We start from the raw sequence: 12,498 nt of genomic DNA on the forward strand, positions 1-12,498 counted from the left end.
AGAGAGAAGAGAGAATCAAAACTTAGCAAAAAAAGTTTATATGCCTCAGAAAAACCTGAAGATTTGGCTTGCAGTGAACTTGTGATGAACACCACCCACTCCCCACATAAATAGCCTGGCAGTTTTCTGCAGGTTTTTGTCTTATGGGCAACACTGAGGGTTTGAGACAACACCCACAGCAGYCCCAGTGAGTTTTGGGTACGAAGAAACAGAAGGAGGTGTCAGCAGGTCAATAAATCGAAGAATGAGCAAACAAGAAATGCAGCTGATGGGCATGTCCRAGGTCCTGGAGCTGCTGGGGTGAGACAGGGAGGTGGGTGTGCACATCCCTGAAAGGACAAAATTATTCGTGGAGGGTCTTTGCTCCATTGGCTCACAGTGTTTTGGTTCTTCAGTGCTCTGGGAAATGGAATTTCACGTGATAAAATCAGTGTTTGATGCTTGCAGGGACAGACTGGTGCTGAGTGAAGGAAGGAAAATATAAGATGTAACTGGGCAGCTGCCAGTGCTTCAGCTCCCCCCAGTGCAGTRACCCCAGCTCAAAGCCCCAGCATGGAACACAGTGGGGATCTCACTCAGCTGCAGAGCCACTGCTGTTCCTGACAGCCTCCCAAAGCTATTCCTGGGCAAAAGAAATCAGCAGCAGCTGAGATACAAAACAGAACAAAATCAAGCTTMATTTTCATTAAAAGTGAAAGTTTAAACCATTACAAAGGAATTTATTTAGGAAATGCCAATCTAGATGTGCCAGAGAGCACCAGCTCCTTTTTGCAGTGAGCTCACAGTGATTCAGATGTATTGGCAGGTGAGCATTTCAATTCATACAATATTATTATATATTATTTCAACTCACTGTGTCAGCTGCGTGCAGGATCCTATCAAGAAAATAGGATAATTTTAATATATTAAAATTTCATTAATCATTATATTCAAATTGCCTTATCTTCTCTTTGAAATTCACAAGCTTGATTTTCAGCTTTGGACACCTCTGGAMCCCCCAACACTCACAGAAAGGACATGATAAAAATCTCTGTGACCTCCCCGCAGAATGAGGCAGGGCGTTTATTTTAGACAGCAAGAATATGCAGAAAGAATAAAGTTAAKGTTTGCCTATTAATAAATGCCTGCAGTAAATCAATACTGGACTGGGAACATTTTTTTTTTCAGCACATTGTCACTGTCCATGCCTGGATATAGAGCACAGAGGAGCTGCTCACGCTGAGGATGGGGGATTCTGCTGGTGCTGGGTGGACAGARGTGCTTTTATCTGGCAAGGTGAGAAAGACAGATGAAATCTCACACAGGTAATTACCATTGAGAGCAAGAGGTGCTGCCAGTTTCATCAGCGCTATGTCGTTCCCCATGGTCTTGGGTTTGTAATTCCGATGGTAGATGATTTTYTCCACGGAATGTGGGTGCACCCTGCTGTCCTGCTGGGTCACAAAGCCCACCTGAGCACTCCATGAGCTCGGCAGGTACAGGCTGCAACAAGCAGGCAGAAGAGACAGTCAAACCTCCAGGAAAACCCTCAGGTTTTTCTAATTGGCCTCTGAGCTTATGGACCACATAAAACTGTACAAATAACCCAGTCTGCTGGACTGGCTTAGCTCTCTATTAATATTGGCCCTGTTTTGTAGCTCATTTCAAAAAATGTAGAAAGGGTGACTAATCTGATCAACACACTGGGTCACTGATATATTATCTGTGCGATTATCTGTGTCTTTCTACAAATATAGGAGAGTTTTGCATCAGCCCAGCAGTCTGTGCTCCTGTGAGACCCCACAGCTGCTGCCTGGCACACCAGCACTCAGCCAGACCCCAGTGGCACTCATGGCAAGGCACTTCCAATGAGAAGCTTCCCTTTTGGAAGGTGTTTCTGCCCCAATTCATGAGCTGGCACATCCWTCAGCCTCCAGCACATGAGCAGCTYCTCTCCTTTTGGTCTCACTCCCCTGGGAAAAATCTCCAGGAATGTGGGTTGTGTTGCCAGCTCCCATCCCCACCAGCCTTCAAACACCCCACAGCCAACTGGGTTGGACCAGAGTTTTAAAATGCTGAATTCCTAAGTAATTACTTTTGTGGCAACACAGGGCTCCAAATAGGAACTAGGAGTGGGATTTGTCTGTCCCATCTCTTCTCTCCATTGGTTATCCTAMAAGAACTTAATCAGATGGAGGCATCCATGTTGTAAGTGCTTAAAAGTGGTCAGACAAATCCCATTTCTGCTCTCTAAATATCTTTGGTGAAAGCTGCCTGGAGTTTGTAAGAGCAAGATCTCTCCTGCACGACAAGCATCAAACAGGACTGCAAAACCAGGCAGCTCTTTATAAAKATGAGAGAGGCCATGTATGTAATTACACAAAAAAAGAGTTTAAAAAACTATTTAGCATGTATTTACAGCTTGAAGGCCTCTCCAGCTGCATAAAAAGGAGCAGTGAGTATGTGACAAAGAGTATTAAATAAAACTAAAAACCAGATTGATCCTGTCAGTCTGAAAAGGAWCCTGTAAGTTATTTTGGAGCTGCAGTGGACCAGAGGAGCCAAATACACATTCTGTACATGCAAAGCACAGRAACTGCAGGTTAGGACACCTTGAATCTAGCAGTTAAATGTTGTTTTAAGCTGATTTCCCAGGGAGCTGGGAGTGGGCAGAACATCTGGAAATTACAGCCCSGGATTTGGACAACTTCTCGTGGAGGTTTTTTTTTCAATAAAGACTCATGCAAAAAGAGAGAGAAACAGCTTAAATATTTAGGATAAGGCAGCGTGTCCTGCGGTTTATTTTTCAGAGCAAAGCAGAGCGTCCTCCCGAGCAGGGGCATTTGGGGACTCACTCGTAGACGCAGTGGGCAGCTGTGACAATCCAGAGGGGGGTGATGACGGAGCCCCCGCACAGGTGGTGGCCCTGGAACTGGAGGCTGACCTGCCAGGGCCACTGTCGAGGGGACGAGGCGTTGCCCCCCACGATCCGCGGCCCGTAGCTGGCCCGAGTGCCACACGCTGCCGGGAAGCAAAGGGCACAGTCCAGAGAGGAAACACAGCCCTGGTTTGGGTCACCTTCAGCACCTTTCTCCCATCCCCATCCCCATGGTCACATCCTAGAGGTTTCTCCTGCTCCCTCCCATCCCTGCAGCATTCATGGTCTGGGGGCTGTGGTGCTCATTTTACAGCTGAGCTGTAAAGTCYCCTGCTCTGCCCTCTCTCCACGCCCAGGGTCCCACAAAGGCAGGCTCGAGCATCTCCTCTCCCCTCGTGATGACTTTGCTGCTGTATTTTGATTTTTCATATGCCAATTTGAAAACCAGCTGGCATGGAGAAGTGTGGAATGAAAATTCAATTAAGGCAGAATTTCCCTTTCCCTCAAGATGCCAAAGAGTTGGAATTACAGTCTGAATCTCAACACACAGTCCTTAAATATCTACTTCCCACTGGGATTCTCACTGAAATGCTCCTGCTAGCTGACACTCCCAGCCTATTTTCACTTTCTGAAATTCTTTCTAATTTTACATTAAAAACACATTTTTTCTTTGGTGTGATAAACTGATAGCATAGTATGCCCAGAGTACACAACTCCTCCCAAGCTCTTGCCATGCCATGAATAAAGAAGGATAGTTTCTGATTTTATTTTCATTTTTTTTGATTCTTACCCAAACACTTTAAGATGATCACATTSCCAGAAGTGCATTCCTCCCTGAGATGAGAAGACAGTGCAGAATTAGTTCTAATTCACAAATACTGATTAGTGGGGGCTTTTTTTTCAATATTTTRCCATTTTCCCATACACATAAATATAATTAGCTTGTATATTGAAAGGGGCACAAAGGCATGAACTGATCCAATCTAATTAGGGCATTTATCTGARATACTGAAGCCAGGAGCTTGGCTACCACCAGGAGCCTGCAGACCATGTGTTGCCTTGCTGAAGAGGGGCTCACTCTTCTGTGAGGGAAGGYTCATCAGCAGCTCTCAACATGTGGTCTGAAGTCTCCTTGGATCCATCTCTTTCTTCTCAGTGGAAGGTAACTGAGAAAATCAAGCATTCATCAGGAGGAATAAATGGGCCATAAATGGTTTATAAACTCACTGGGGAATGTGTAAGGATCTGCAAACCGAAACAAACTGCTTCATAATGGGAAAAGATAAGTGCCTGGTGCCTATCTGTTTGCAAAAATGGCATCATGGGGCAAAAAGKCATTTCAAACAGCCAATTTGAAAGCCTTTGTTGATTGTAATGTGTCTTGGATCAGACTCTTGGTTCATATTCCAGCAAGACTGCTGCTGAATCTCAGTCTAGGATGTGTAACACCCCCAACCACTACATATCTGAAAAAACAGCACCAATCCCAAACTATCAGTAACTCCCCTTCCACTGATTGCTCTCTTTCTGTCAGGACGAGACAGCTGAGGCATACCTGAGGTTGGTGGCATTGTGCAGGGATGTCACTTGATCAGCTGAGAACCAGTGGCTGAGGGACACRAAATGTCTTTGGAATTGCTTTTCTACTGCATCCACGGGCAGGTAACCTGAACTCACGTAACTGCAAATAAAACATAAACACAGCTTCCCCAGACAGCGTTGCAGCAATCTGGTTAAATAATTCAGCAGCTAATGAAAACCACAATAATCAGATTCTGACACTCGATAAAGTAATTCTATCCTCCCCCTATGCTTCTTACCACGTGCACGTATTTTTGACATAATTGTGTGTAGAGGCCACACATGCTGAGATGCATTTAACTGGCAAAGAAAGTAAATTTTAATGGTGATATTACAATAAAACTTTTCATTGCAAGTGGTTGGCACAATTCCTGAGGCACTAACAAGCTCATTGTCTCCTTTTTCTAGAGTTATGTTTTGCAGCAGGGAGGATGAATAATTTTAACTTTTTTCTTGTGTTTGAACAATTGAGATGTATTTAATCCTAAAGGCAACAAGAATTTATTCAAAGAGGCTTTACACTGCTAACTATAATCAGAAATCAGAATGATACCATTCTAAGAAATAACAGAGCATCATGGCAAATCACAACTTCAAATTCTTTATCAATTCCGTGCAAGTTTGTGAAAGAAATGGTACTTTTTAAGGAATGGGATCAATCCAGTAAGAACTGCCTCACCATGTTCTTCTCTAACTGTGAGGTGGATTCCTTAAATCTTAACAAGCATCATGGCATGAATTGTATATACAATTTACCTACAGGGGAAGTAAAAGAAATGGGAAATGCTAATATTTTTTTTAGTGCCGCTCTGACAGGCTACGAGAGTGACAAATAGGATTTGGGCATCTGCTCTCCATAGGGAAGATTTAACCAAGCCTTACATTTAGCCAGCATGCAGGATTTGTTGCAGTAATAAAAGGCATTTACCATGTACAAGAACTCAGGACTATTTCTCACATCCTCTCAAATCTCCTCAATCACATCACTCACAAAGTTGCATCGTTAAGTAATTTTTAAAGCACAAAAGGTTTCATTAGAAAGATTGAAAGCCTCAGAGTTTGTTCAGGATGCTGAACAGTGGGTGTCCATACCTRGAGAAGCCCAGGTGTTTGCAGCTCGTGTTGCCATACTCTGCTCTCCAGTCGTCGGAGCAAACCGTTCTCCAGGAGCCAAAAGTGAACACCTGCAGCACCGCCCGCTTCCCACTCAGCCTGACTTTGAGATTCAGGACAAGAAAAGCCTCAGTGAGTTGTGAAAATAAATACAACAGGCATATAACAGTGCCAAGGCATTGCTGTGGTGTCTGTGTTTTTTGGCTTGCTGAGGTTTTATTACTTATCTTTTTCATATTTGGATTCTTTGACAGAATTTTTCTGTGCTTTTTCTTTTTTCCCCATTAAAGAAGGCAACTTAAGGTACTCTGAGATAGGATAGCCAGGAGCAAGAATGTTTGCTCATGGGAATGTCAGCTCTAATACAGGTGGAGGAGGCTGCCTGGCCCTCCAGCGAGCTTTCAGCACATCTTGCTGATTGCAGGGAGCTGGAGCTGCAGATGCTTTGCCCCGAGGAAATCTGTGGTCAAGGTGAGGCATGGAAGGTGGTTGGCACCTCCTGTGTCAGAGAGGGGGATGCACTTGTGCCCAGCTGCTCTGGACAAGAAAATAACTGGAAATGTCAAGAAAAGATCTGAAAAATTGCCCTGGAAAGAGTATATCTGCATTGTTTTTCCAGGCAGAAAGGATGCCATGCACATGGTCACTGCCCAACAGGGCTTCCCCACTCATGCCCATGAGGTAATGCTGTGGAATTGCAAAGGCAGGAAAAACAGAGATATTGCCACAGACTCCAGAGAGGCCTCAAGACTTCCCAGGGAAAGCACTCCAAATGCTGAACACATTGTGCAGGGTTAGCTGAGACCAAAAGCTTGTGGTTCTTGTCACTCCTTTTCAAATTGCACAGATGGGAAGCTGGGCTGCCTCCTCACCTCTAGGCACAGGAGCCAGGGTTACAAGTGCACTGACCTAAAAACCAGTTAACCTCTTTATTAATGTTAGAGTCCTTTCCCTCTAGTGGTCATGAACACCACAGTCCCCTTCCACAGCACAGGACAGGGAGGGAGCATTTAAAACATCCCTGTGATTCCCAAAACCACCACAGGGAGAAATTCAGACAGAGRTTATGCATTTCACACATGAAGCAGCAAACTGTGTAGCACCAAATGCACACAAGGCTGATTTCTCCCATTCCCACATCCTTTTAAGATAATATCAGGCTTTTGCAATTTTCAAAACTGGCACAGTGCAACGGTGTGCCAGTGAGTAGAGAGTTCTGTATTTACACACCATAATGTAGCGGGGTTACACCTTGCAGGCAGAGGAAGTGTGAGCAGTCAAAAAGCATCTGGGCTTCTAATGGAGAAAATKATCAAAATGGCAGTAACAATATCCAGCAGTCATCACGTTTATCTAAAGAGCAGTTTGATTTTTTCATAAGCTGTAAATCAGTACCTCAGAGAGTTCCTCTGAAGTGTTGATTTGAATAATCCATTGGTCTCTGTCTTTCTTGCCTCACCCAAACTCTTTGCAGCAAGCATTCCCTGATAAGTTGCCAATTCTACAGGAGGATGTAGAGGGGATTTATAACCAAATTCAAATTACCACATCTGTACTCATCCTCCCCTTCTTTGCAGTTGAAGACACCGTTGCACCTGGCTGATTTCTGGATACACTTAAAGGATGACCGACAGCGAAACTTCCCAATGCAGTTGTACTGGACTAAAAAACAATGAAAGAAAACATGGCAATGAAAACACACTCAGATATTAATTTAACATTTCTGAGTTCCATTRTCTGGCCAGATTTTAGTCTTGCTAAGGAAAAGCCAACTCCTGTACTCTAGGAACTTCTGAAATACAACCTGTAGGTGGCTACATGGTGCTGTTAAATTCATTTATTAATAATGACTCGTAGGAGGAGTCAGCCTTGCCGTGTGTGCTCTGTGTGCTGACTCCTTCCCAGATCCCTCTGCCCAGTTTAAGCTTCACTCGAGGGTGAGTTCCTGCCTGGTGTCTCAGACCCTGGAGAGGGAGACCCTTGGAAAACACATCCAGTGCTTTCTCTTGCCAAGGGAATGCCTCAACCTCTCACAATGATCCCTGTTTCAGGTGTGGAGACACATCAACATATTTGGYCCCTCAGCCTGGGCAGATCACACTTCACAGTCACAACTAAAATAATTCTGCATTTTCTTTTCCTTTACACAAGTTGCTTTTGTTAAAGGAAAGTYCTTAAATTCTTTGAAAGCGAACTTAGAGAAGTGAATTACAGGGCAAAAATTTTGAATGGGCTACCTGAAGATGGTTTCTTTCACCCCAGTTTCTAAATTCAGCATTGAGGGAAGCTGGCAAAATTTTACTAGAGAAAGTTTCCCCAGTATTGCAAATATTACACCAATCCCCTCAGGAGTGCCAGACCAATTTTATCCCTACGTGTAAATAAAATTTAAAGCCATCACATCAACAAGATTTTTTACTTCCGCAAACAAGCCACGGTAGCAGCTTAATTCCATTCTCAGTAAAAGGCTCATGAAAAATTAAGCATTTGAATGGTTAAGTGAGAACKTAATGAATAACTAATGGTACTCACCACCCAGGCCAATGGCAGCTGCTAGGGTTACTGCAAGGAACAAACCACAGATATATGGGAAGTATTTTAGGGAGGCAAGAGCATGGCACATTGAAGGYGGTTCGATTTCTCCTAGAAAACAGAGGGAACAGTTTCTGTGAGGTTAAATCAGCTGAWCTCACAATGAAAAAGGTTTATCTAACATTAACCTCAAAGGCATCAGTAACTCCTGCTACACAGCTGACTTCTCCTCGAGGGGTTTGGATCCCATCTCATGGACTGTGAAGGCTCCAAGTGCTTTGGGGCTGCTGGTGCTCTCAGACACCTCTTGATTATTTGCCTTGGGAGGGTCTGAATTGTGTCCCTGCAGAGCACCTGGCCTGTCCTCAATGCAATCAACAATAGGAACTCCACATTTTCTTTTTTGTGGGCTACATCACACGGTGATCTTTTCAAATGTGTGAGCACCTCTGCTGGAAACAHGAGTCCCAGGATAAAAATGAAATTCAGACCTGTTTTGCCTGTGTAATCAAACCTGTGTGCTGTTCATAAATAGAAGTTCAAGACAAGGAGGAGGAAAGTCACTAGTCCTTCTGCAGTTGGAAGCAAGGTTAACTGAAAATGACAGAAAGCCAAATTTGCAAAAAAAAGCAGGAACCCCTAACTAGTCTTGAAAACTGTGAAAAAGTGTTCTGCTCAAAATTTGGCTATAAGGGCAAGAAGAGAACTGAGTGATGGSTCAAGGCTGAATCTTGAGGTTTTTAAGTACCAAAGACACATCGAAAGTTAAAATGTGCATCAGTAGTTATTGCTGACTGCATTTCATGAGCTGGACCTGTTCACCAACTACTGACCTCCAGAGCTGACCTTGACTTCATGGTATTGTCAGTCTGGAAGAGATTCTGCTGAAAATAATGAATAGTTCACTTGTTTCAAATTTATTCTCATATACAAAGGGCAAATTGTAGGGAAATAACAAACACAGCTGGATCATGGGTGAACACTTGGCAGAACCTTGTCTTTAATTTTAATTCATACAGCTCTTATTTCCCCACTCCCCAGGCTTTGAAATTGAGATTGGCAGGCACAACCAGTCAAGGATAAGGGTTTATAGACTCTCTAGTAAATCCCAACTTCCTCAGACTCYCTCAGCAGCAGCTGAATAACTAGTTTTGGCAATGGAATTGGTGTCTGGTATGCCAGAAATCTTAGACAGCTGCAGCAGCTAATGGACTAGAAAATTTAATTGCTTTACTTCCATTCTGGAAGCTCAGCCTGCCTCTCTTGAAGCCAAGGGTTATTTTGAACCCTATGGGAAGCAGCAAACAGACACTCTAATCCTCCAAGGCTGCTGCACTGCAGGTTTTTTAATGGACCAATTTCCAGGCTGGCAAAATTCCAAACAAGCCATTCAAAAATGTGTCTGAAAAGTGTGGGGAAACGTTTGCTTCTGTGTGAATAACCTGGCAGTGAGAAAAGCTTGTGCGTGCAGGTCRACACAAGATGTCATCGCGTTACCGAGCTGGCAAACCTCACACCTGGGGGAGGAAGGTCGTGTTTCCTCCTCCTCCTCTGTGTGATTGCTTTTCTGGGTGAGCAAGCACAGTTTTGCACACAGTGGCCATGGGGATGGCAAAGGTCAGAGAGCTGGGCATTGTCCCTACCGGATCCATCTGCGCTCGGATCCACTGTTGCTTGCGGTATGAAGAAAAACCTTTTGAAGGTAAATTGAACTTGTGGTACTGGCGGTTCATCTTCTGCAACGGAGATGATTTCAAGACTTCCAGTAGCAGGATTTGTCTCTTGAACCTGGCTCAACAGGAGAAAAAAAAAAAAGAAAAGAAAAAACGAATAAAGTCATCTTAATGTTATTGTCATAGTCACAGAATGGTTTGTGTTGGAAGGGACCTCAAAGATCATCTTGTTCCACCTTCCACTGTCCCAGGCTGCTCCAAGTCACAATGTCCAGCCTGGCCTTGGACTTTCCAGGGGTCCAGGGGCATCCACAGCTTCTCTGGGCACCCTGTGCCAGGGCCTCYCCACTGTCACAGTCAAGAATTTCTTTAAATATCTCATCTAAACCTCGCAGCCCCCTCTAGATATTGGAAGGTCACAATAAAGTCTCTCTGRAACCTTCTTCAGAATGAACAAYCCCAACCCTCTCAGCCTTTCCTCAGAGCAGAGGTGCTCCAGCCCTCTAAGCATCTTCCTGGTTTTCTCCAGACTGGCTGCAACAAGTTCCACGTCCTCCCAGTGCTGCAGACTCCACAACTGCACACATTACATTGTTATCTATTTCATTTTCATGAGAGGTGCACTTATAATTAATTTACCAGTAAACTACTAAGGTTAATTTTTGTGCATATTTGTCTAAGCACCATAGCTACTTTTAAGAACTCCCTCTGGGGGTGTGAATCYGTCCCCTGCTCCATAATTGCAATAGGAAACAAGAGAAAGACTAAAGTGCAGAGGACACCAGCACAGCACCTGCCGGGATCCTCATTCAGGGGAATTCTACTGCAGTTAACTTTTGATGACTTATTACATAGTTWAAAAAAATATTAAAGCTAGCTATACTAGAATTCAGGGCAGATAGATTTAAAATGCTAATTTCTGACTCCAGTTCTGCACAATGGCCAAAGCAATCAGATTTTTTAACTCAGAGTGGTGTGAAACAGGTCCAGGTTTGTTAAAGTCAGTGGAGATGGTAAGCTGTAAAAGCAACATATTTGCAGCATATTGTCAGTCCCACAAAATGCTTACAATGACACATTTTAGGCAAAGAATACATACTTTATCTGTGACACTACATCTTTAAGTCACCTGGAATATTTTTTCACCTTTCAGGAAACAACTGCAAAAGGGTTTATGCTTTTTCTTTTGGTAAAATTTCATGTGCATTTCAAAGAGCATAAACTTTGTAGAGAACCTGCTAGCATAGATTTTAAATATTAAAACCAAAAAGCCTTCTAGCTGGTGCATAATTTGCCCATCAGGAAACAAAACTGCATTGTGAAGTAAATTACACTCAAGCAGAACACTGACACTTCGCTTATTCAGAGGCCATCACATGCTCCCAAAMCTTCACTCACCTCTTCCTGAGAAGTCATAATTAAAAGCAAAACTGTTTTCCTTCTTCATCATCAAAAGCAGCCCAAAGGAAGTTGGGAGTTTGCTGAGCCACTGTGCTCTGGGAGGGTTTCCAGCCGTCCGTGGCGCGCGGCATCGCGGCCGCAGCCCGTGTAACCCAACCCGCGCGGGGGTATCGGGTGGCCCCGGATGGCATGGCTACGGAAAGGGGGAGATAAAAATTCAGCACGCAGCTTAATTAGCCTAACAACACCAGGAAATGCTGTAGTATTGCAAACCTKCCCGTAACCCCTCAGCAAAGGAGCTCCACAAACACCACACGAGGGTTTGCTCATCTTCTGCCAGAGCTGAGTGCCAGGAGCTGTGGCAGCAGCAGTCCCAGGGTTTCATCTCTTCAGCACACAAARCTCACAGGCTCACCTTGCTGCTCCTTCACTTGGTTTAGCCTTTTAGCCTGCAAGCACAGGGTTTTTGAAAATGCAGTGTCTCGTGTTGCTGAAGGATCAACTTGGTTGTACTCTGGGATTTAGAAAATGGAAATGTGCCTTCAGCTGCAAAGAGTGCTCAAGAGAAGCAATAATTTGGCTTGGTTGTTTTCACTTAGAGAGATTGATGACAAAGGAAAGGGTGGAGGGAAGAAGGAGAAAGAAAGATGACACAAAAAGCCACAGGAGTGTAAGTAAAACAAGGCCAGGGAGGAAATTAAAGTTTCCCAAGATAAAACCCATGTCCCTGGAACACAGCTGAGATGAAAGCAGCTGTTCAGTCCCTTTGCTGTGCACGATGGAAACCAGCACTTGCAAAGGAGAGGATGCCATATCATAATCCTGTTAACTTWACCCCTGACATCAAGAATTCTTCATCATCTCCTGTGTCACTCTTYCARCAGCCTTCCCTGGAAATGGGGACAYTCTCCCCACCAGGCTTCAGATTGTTCAGATGGTTCTCCAAATAGCTGGAGAACCAGCTTAAGCTGTCCAGGTACCCCAAGAGGTCTTAAGCCAAAGTGGGAAAATGTGAGGGCTCATTTCAGGAGACCAGAAACTCAGGTGATCCTTTCAGTCCATGGCTTGAGGGCTCCTGTCCTCCACAACGAACACTGATACCTGCGGTGGGGGCAGAAAAAACTGTCTACAACCAATTCACCCACTGTGGCCATGCTGGAAAATCTGGGGACCAACCAGGGCAACTCTGCAAAGGCTGCCACAGTGGGACTGGCACTGGAAAGGACAAATCCTTGTCCCTTCTTCCACCCTGAGCTGCTCCCAGCTCAGCCTCGGTGTGTGATGTCCAGATTGGACATTGGGTTTAATCTTTCACTGAGCTGGGTTGCTCATTGCCTTTGG

At 44.3% G+C, this 12,498-nt stretch overlaps 1 protein-coding gene across 1 annotated transcript in view; it reads right to left on the reverse strand.

Annotated features, from left to right (window-relative positions):
* The window catches only part of TMPRSS3 (transmembrane serine protease 3), a 16,222-nt gene extending 5,050 nt beyond the window's left edge, over positions 1–11,172 (reverse strand). Inside the window, exons 1-9 of the mRNA XM_057382692.1 lie at positions 11,155–11,172; positions 9,727–9,871; positions 8,084–8,194; positions 7,097–7,213; positions 5,531–5,654; positions 4,413–4,538; positions 3,648–3,691; positions 2,835–3,000; positions 1,313–1,482 (exon numbers count right to left, since the gene is read on the reverse strand). Of these exons, the coding sequence (XP_057238675.1) occupies positions 1,313–1,482; positions 2,835–3,000; positions 3,648–3,691; positions 4,413–4,538; positions 5,531–5,654; positions 7,097–7,213; positions 8,084–8,194; positions 9,727–9,871; positions 11,155–11,172 (1,021 nt within the window). The remainder of the gene's footprint in view (positions 1–1,312; positions 1,483–2,834; positions 3,001–3,647; positions 3,692–4,412; positions 4,539–5,530; positions 5,655–7,096; positions 7,214–8,083; positions 8,195–9,726; positions 9,872–11,154) is intronic.
* Positions 11,173–12,498: the final 1,326 nt, after the last annotated feature.

The sequence above is a fragment of the Malurus melanocephalus genome, unplaced genomic scaffold, assembly GCF_030028575.1.
Source record: "Malurus melanocephalus ecotype Western Australia unplaced genomic scaffold, MMel_1.1 scaffold_579, whole genome shotgun sequence".
Lineage (NCBI taxonomy): Eukaryota > Metazoa > Chordata > Aves > Passeriformes > Maluridae > Malurus > Malurus melanocephalus.